This window comes from Babylonia areolata, chromosome 35 (assembly GCF_041734735.1).
Source record: "Babylonia areolata isolate BAREFJ2019XMU chromosome 35, ASM4173473v1, whole genome shotgun sequence".
Classification (NCBI taxonomy): domain Eukaryota; kingdom Metazoa; phylum Mollusca; class Gastropoda; order Neogastropoda; family Buccinidae; genus Babylonia; species Babylonia areolata.
The window spans coordinates 7,749,733-7,757,232 of NC_134910.1; the positions used below are offsets into that span (position 1 = coordinate 7,749,733).

At 40.5% G+C, this 7,500-nt stretch overlaps 1 protein-coding gene across 1 annotated transcript in view; it reads left to right on the forward strand.

Moving 5' to 3' along the window:
• The window catches only part of LOC143278101 (uncharacterized), a 36,945-nt gene that overhangs the window by 17,779 nt on the left and 11,666 nt on the right, over nt 1-7,500 (forward strand). The window contains exons 5-8 of the mRNA XM_076583133.1: nt 1,793-1,951; nt 3,091-3,290; nt 6,326-6,560; nt 7,084-7,304. Coding sequence (XP_076439248.1) covers nt 1,793-1,951; nt 3,091-3,290; nt 6,326-6,560; nt 7,084-7,304 — 815 coding nt within the window. The remainder of the gene's footprint in view (nt 1-1,792; nt 1,952-3,090; nt 3,291-6,325; nt 6,561-7,083; nt 7,305-7,500) is intronic.

Genomic DNA, 7,500 nt, shown 5'->3' on the forward strand with positions numbered 1-7,500 from the left:
TAACGTTTTCCAGCCGTGTGTAAGGGTTTGGTTTGGTAGTGACTGATCTGTTTGTTAAAACCTTCTTCATTGGATGACACGCTCTATAACTCATTGTTATTGTCATTGTGATTATGGTTGTGTTTGTGATTATGATGATGATGATTATTATTATCATTATCATTATTATCGTGATTATTATTATTGTTATTATCATTACTTACAATTAAGTCATTATTATTGTTGTTGTTAGTATTATTATTATTGTTGTTGTTTTGTTGTTGACTCACTTGTGTAAACAGAGTGAGTCTATGTTTGGTGTTCGGTTGTCTGTGTGTCTGTGTGTCCGTGGTAAACTTTAACATTGACATTTTCTCTGCAAATACTTTGTCAGTTGACACCAAATTAGGCATAAAAATAGGAAAAATTCAGTTCTTTCCAGTCATCTTGTTTAAAACAATATTGCACCTCTGGGATGGGCACAAAAAAAAATTAAAAAATGAAGCCTAATTATATGCAAACTGCATTTACTGTTACATTTATATTTTTTGTATTCTCTAAACTTGGCACTTTGATCTGATATTCTGACCCAACAACAAGAGCAGTCATTATTTTCATTTTTTTGTTCAAACAGGAACTTCTTTTGCTAAGCATGGAAGTTTTATTTATTTTGCAAACGTTTTGGTGCAGATAGTAAAAAAGGGAAATTACTCTGTAATTAATGCTAGGGGACTTAATTTGCTTTAAACTGATCTTTCTCATCTTAAACATTACATTTTGAAATTATACTCAATACATAAAAAGCTTGGATTTTTTTAATATTTTTTTTTAAGTGTATCACAAGTGAGTCTTGAAGGCCTTGCCTCTCTTGTTTTCTTTATTGTTGTTGTTGTTGTTAACGTTTTCCAGTCGTGTGTAAGGGTTTGGTTTGGCAGTGACTGATCTGTTTGTTAAAACCTTCTTCATTGGATGACACGCTCTATAACTCATTGTTATTGTCATTGTGATTATGGTTGTAATTTTGATTATGATGATGATGATTATTATTATCATTATCATTATTATCGTCATTATTATTATTATTATTATTATTATTATCATTACTTACAACTAAGTCATTGTTATTATTATTGTTATTATTATTATTATTATTATTGTTGTTGTTGTTGTTTTGTTTTTGTTGTTGTTGTTATTGTTTTTGTTATTTTTAATGTTACTATTGTTGTTGTTGTTATCATTATCATTATCACCATCATCATCATCACTATTATTATTATTATTATTATCATTATTGTCATCATTATTATCATTATTATTATTGTTGTTGTTCTTGTTCTTGTTATCATCATCATCATTATTATTATTATCTACACCTAAGCCCTAGGTGTTTACAAATAGAAAACCCGTCAATACCAAAAGGGGAAACTCACTGTGTGAATGACATTTTCCAGTAACACAACCTGCCTTGTCAACTCCACCCCTCATCATCCCTCCTTCTTCATAGAGACAGACAGAGACAGAGAGAAAGGGACAGACAGACAGAGAAAGAGAATGTCGAAAGCAGCAGCAGCAATAGCAGCAGCAGCAATAACAGTAGTAGTAGTAGTAGTTAGCAGTTGTCGTAGTAATAGAAGTGACAGCAGCAGTAGCAGTAGTAGGAGTAGTAGGAGTATGTGGTGTGTGTGTGTGTGTGAGGGGGAGAGAGAGAGGCGGGGGGGAGGGGGGGAGGGGAATGGGGGGGGGGAGGCTCTTGTTTTCCCTACTGCTGCTGCTGCTTCAGCTGCTGTTTCCATTGTCCATGGTGGTAAACCAGGTTGAGAAAGCGCTGAAGCAGCTGAAGAAGGGAGAGCGTGAGCTGAAGCATCTGGTGTCGGACCTGCCGTCAGTGGCTGTCAGCACAGTTCTGATGCTGCCCAACGTGTCCTCCAGCCAGCTTGTGCAGGCCTTGGCTAGCAGTCCTGCTGTTTCACTCGTGAGTGTAAATAGGAAGCGCTCATGACAAACCTCCTGCGCTTCACACACCACACACGCACACACCACACACACGTGCGCGCACGCACACACACACACACACACATGGAGTCAGACACAAAAAGAGAAACACAGACATCCACACACACACACACACACACACACACACACACACACACACACACACACACACAGACAAGCAATGTATAAGCACAAGCATACACACACGCACAAACATCCCCACACCTTCTACCCCCCCCCACCCCCACCCCCCACCCCCACTCCCCCCCAGCATCATGTGCATGTTTTTTGTGTTTTTTTTTATGATATATTTTTGAGTCTTTTTTTAAATGACAGTTCTTCATAACGCAGTGTTCACATACACCACACAGCACACACAAGAACATTCACGCAAGCAAGCAAGCAAACAAAAATATTTTTAAAAAAACACAAAGAGACAAACATTACACAGTTTAGATGCACAAGAAATACATGTTGTAAAACTGGGAACTGACTTCACGAACAGAAAAGAATATCACCAACATCATCATCATCATCATATGAAGTCATCGTCATCGTCGTCGTCGTCGTCATCATCATCACCATCATCATCATCATCATCATCACAAACATCATCGTCATCGTCGTCGTCATCATCATCACCACCAACATCATCATCATCATCATCACCATCATCATCATCATCATCGTCATCATCATCATCATCACCACCACCATCATCATCATTGTCATCATCGTCATCATCCTCATCACCACAATCATCATCATCGTCATCATCATCACCACAATCATCACCAACATCATCATCATCACCAACGTCATCATCATCAGCATCGTCGTCATCATCATCATCATCATCATCACCAACATCATCATCATTGTCATCATCTCATCATCATCATCACCATCATCAACATCAGCATCAGCATCACATCCTCCTCCTCATCATCATCATCATCTCATCATCATCATCACCATTCATCCTCATTTTTTTTCTTGATTATGAACAGAATCCCTGCACCTGAATTTCTACAGGAACCCTCAGACACTGTGATCTACCTAACGTTCCTGGTTTTTTTGTTTTTGTTTTTGTTTTTTTGTTTTCTTTCTCTCCCACAGGATCTCTGTAATTATTATGGCGTGAGCGACGTGCAAGCCGTTGCAAAACTGTGCTTGCTGTCTGATGACTTGCCTCCAGCCGGAGAACCCAGAGAGCTGTCGGGGACAGAAATAGCGAATCTGCAGCAGTGGTGGTCCCGTACCGTGGCCAGACAGGTGTCGACACTGACAGAATCGCAGTACGACGAGCTGCTGGCCAGGTGTGTGTTGGTGTGTGGGTGTGGGTGGGTGGGTGGGTGCGTGCGAGCGTGCGTGCGTGTGTTGGATGAATGAGAGAATAACATTAAAAAGATTTTAATTTACTTTTATTGACTCACTTGTGTAAACAAAGTGAGTCTATGTTTTAACCCTGTGTTCGGTTGTCTCTGTGTGTGTGTGTGTGTGTCCGTGGTAAACTTTAACTCTTTCCATACGAACGGCGAAAGAGACGACGTTAACAGCGTTTCACCCCAGTTACCATCATCAAAATATTGCAAGCGGAAGGCTCTTATACTGAAGAGGAGAATGTTGACAAAAGAATACCACAATTCTGACGACGGAAGCTAAAGGTTGGGTCATTCAGACACCCACTGGACATCCGAGGGGTCTGTGTAGAGGAGAAGAGAGGACTGGCCGTACTGAGTGAGTTAACACTGACATTTTCTCTGCAAATACTTTGTCAGTTGACACCAAATTAGGCATTAAAATAGGAAAAATTCAGTTCTTTCCAGTCATCTTGTTTAAAACAATATTGCACCTCTGGGATGGGCACAAAAAAATAAAAAAAGAAGCCTAATTATATGCAGACTGCATTTACTGTTATATTTATATTTTTTTGTATTCTCTAAACTTGGCACTTTGACCTCTTATTCTGACACAACAACAAGAGGAGTCATTATTATCATTTTTTGTTCAAACAGGAACTTCTTTTGCTAAGCATGGAATTTTTTTAATTTATTTTGAGAACGTTTTGGTGCAGATAGTAAAAAAGGGAAATTACTCTGTAATTAATGGTAGGGGACTTAATTTATCACAAGTGAGTCTTGAAGGCCTTGCCTCTCTTGTTTGAAATGATGGTCCGGCTTCTAATGAATTGTTGTGTGTACAGGGCTCGACGTCTGGTCGCATGGACAAGATTATCACTGATACAGGAAAGTGATTTCAAAAGTACATTTTATAGACAAAAGTGAAATGTATATATATATATTTTTAAAAAAATCAAAACATCACAAAGATAAACAAATAGTCAAATAAACAAACATATATCTAGTTACATTTAAGAGCTTGAAGATGGAAAAATATTCAAAAACAAATAGTCAAATAAACAAACACATATCTAGTTACATTTAAGAGCTTGAAGATGGAAAAATATTCAAAAACAAATAGTCAAATAAACAAACACATATCTAGTTACATTTAAGAGCTTGAAGATGGAAAAATATTCAAAAACAAATAGTCAAATAAACAAACACATATCTAGTTACATTTAAGAGCTTGAAGATGGAAAAGTATTCAAACAGTACATGCGCAAATATTTGCAAAGAGATCACAAAGATAGAATGGATAATAATTTCTTAGGAGGGGGGGGGGAGTAGTTACTACAGTCGAACATGTATTATTATCAATTAGTAAACTGGCGTGTCGTTCCTTTTCATTGCGAAGTATTGGCTCACAGATTGTGATTAAAAAACAAACAAACAAACAAACAAAAACCAGTAAAATTTCACAATTGATCTTTGACTTGAGCATTGTGCTTAACAACTTTTGGAATGAATACGCATTTGAAAGACGCTCTGACGACTTTGCATTTGCAGATACATTATTTAGCACACACACACAAAGAAAAGAGTAAAAGAAATCAATTGTAACATCTCTTTTCATTTATTCTTGAGCAGGTCTTAAATGGAACCTCAGTACATTCACAAAGTACAAGTGATTGTCGCTATTTTGTATTTGTATTTGTTTTGTATTTCTTTTTATCACAACAGATTTCTCTGTGTGAAATTCGGGCTGCTCTCCCCAGGGAGAGCGCATCGCTACACTACAGTGCCACCCTTTTTTTTGTATTTTTTCCTGCGTGCAGTTTTGTTTGTTTTTCCTATCGAAGTGGATTTTTCTACAGAATTTTGCCAGGAACAACCCTTTTGTTGCCGTGGGTTCTTTTACGTGCGCTAAGTGCATGCTGCACACGGGACCTCGGTTTATCGTCTCATCCGAATGACTAGCGTCCAGACTACCACTCAAAGTCTAGTGGAGGGGGAGAAAATATTAAGCCCATTTCATTCAGGGAAATGTTTCTAGCGGTGATACTGCGGATAATTCTCATTTGTAGGCATTGAAGAGTGAGATATCACAAATCTGATACATTTTATATAAAACTCTGTTCCAGGACACTTGAGTATTTAGATTTTTTTTGAATAACACTTTGGTCTAGACGTTTTCATTGTTGAACATACATAGAAAACTTTTTTAAAATTCCTATTAAAAATGAGCTGTACCTGGGAATGGCTTATTGCCGAATTGTAAGATAATTAATTTATAAACTCAGTAATAAGACAGCGGTATTGACAGTCCCAACAACTTTCACTTCACCATGTTAGTCTGTATCATAAATAAGTTTGTGGTCATCGTCGTAGTTGGTTGTCATTATTATCATCATCATCATCATCATCATCATCATCACCAACACCAAAACCACCGTCGCCGTCGTCGTCGTTGTCGTCATGGTCATCACCACACCACACCACACCGCCGTTGGTCACTAGTGTTGTTGTCCTCGTCTCTGTTGTCAGCGTCATCATCACCACCACCACCACCACCACCATCATCATCGTCGTCGTCGTCATCATTGTCATCGTCGTCATCATCACCGTCATCGTTTTCATCTTTATGACCACCTTCATCACCATCGTTTTGTTGTTGTTTTTCCCTTGGTGTGTGTGTGTGTGTGTGTGTGTGTGTGTGTGTGTGTGTGTGTGTGTGTGTGTGTGTGTGTGTGTGTGCGTGTGTGCGTTACTCGCTTCCGTTCCGTACAGATGTGAGCGATGTTGTGTCTCTCAGTTTGACGCTGTGTTATACTCGTACATTATACATGTATTAAGTATTCAGTATAACTACATTTATATGCTTACATGTTTGTGTGTTCTCTTAGAACAACGGCAGATGTGTAAGTCGGCCAAAGTGCTAATAATATCTTCACCGTTGGAAAATAAAGATTCATTCATTCATTCATTCATTCGTTATTCCTCTCCCCCAGATTCTGCGGGCCGGCAACAACTGTAGAGGTGCCCACCGTCACGCCCCCTCGCCGAGCGCTACGCACGCACGCCGATGCAGTGGCGGAGACAGGAGAGAGATGGTCCGCCCTGTCGCTGTACCCGGACCAGATCGACATCCTGGAAGAGAACGATCCTTGTGCGTTTCTTCACGGGCCCCCGGGTACGGGGAAGACACTGCTACTCGTTCTCCGAGCGATGCAGTGGATACGGCAGGTACGTCAGTCAGTTGGGTAGGAAGGGGTGAAGGGGATAGAGCAGGTTCAAAGGTTCTTCTTCTTCTTCTTCTTCTACGTTCGTGGGCTGCAACTCCCACGTTCACTCGTATGCACACGAGTGGGCTTTTACGTGTATGACCGTTTTTACCCCGCCGTGTAGGCAGCCATACTCCGCTTTCGGGGGTGTGCATGCTGGGATATGTTCTTGTTTCCATAACCCACCGAACGCTGACATGGATTACAGGATCTTTAACGTGCGTATTTGATCTTCTGCTTGCACATACACACGAAGGGGATTCAGGCACTAGCAGGTCTGCACATATGTTGACCTGGGAGATCGGAAAAATCTCCACCCTTTACCCACCAGGCGCCGTCACCGTGATTCGAACCCGGGACCCTCCGATTGAAAGTCCAACGCTTTAACCACTCGGCTATTGCGCCCGTCGTTCAAAGGTTCAAAATCCTTTTTTTAATCCATGATTATTAATGAATGAATGAATGAAAACTTCCATCTTGCACAGGAAAGAATCGTTCACATTGTTGCGGCCGAAGACATGAACAGCAAAAGCTCCATCCACTTTCTGCTGGAGGGGTCTTTGCGGGACGTGGTCCACAGGTGGTCCTCACCTGCCGGTGTTCACCTGCACCAGTTCACCAGTGCTCATGATGCCCTGCCGGCCCTGGCGAAGCTGACACGGGACGGGGAACTCTGTGTTGTCATTGATGAGATTGATGAAGAAGGGTGAGTGGTTGTGTGTGTGTGTGTGTGTGTGTGTGTGTGTGTAGTTTTGCTGGGTGCGGGGTGGTTGGCATAATTCTCAGTGGGTGAGTTGGTTCATTTCCCTTATTTGGAAACGTATGGTAAGCGAAACAATTCTGCTTGATGGCGTTGAAGCGTGTGTGTGTGTGTGTGTGTGTGTGTGTGTGTGAGAGAGAGA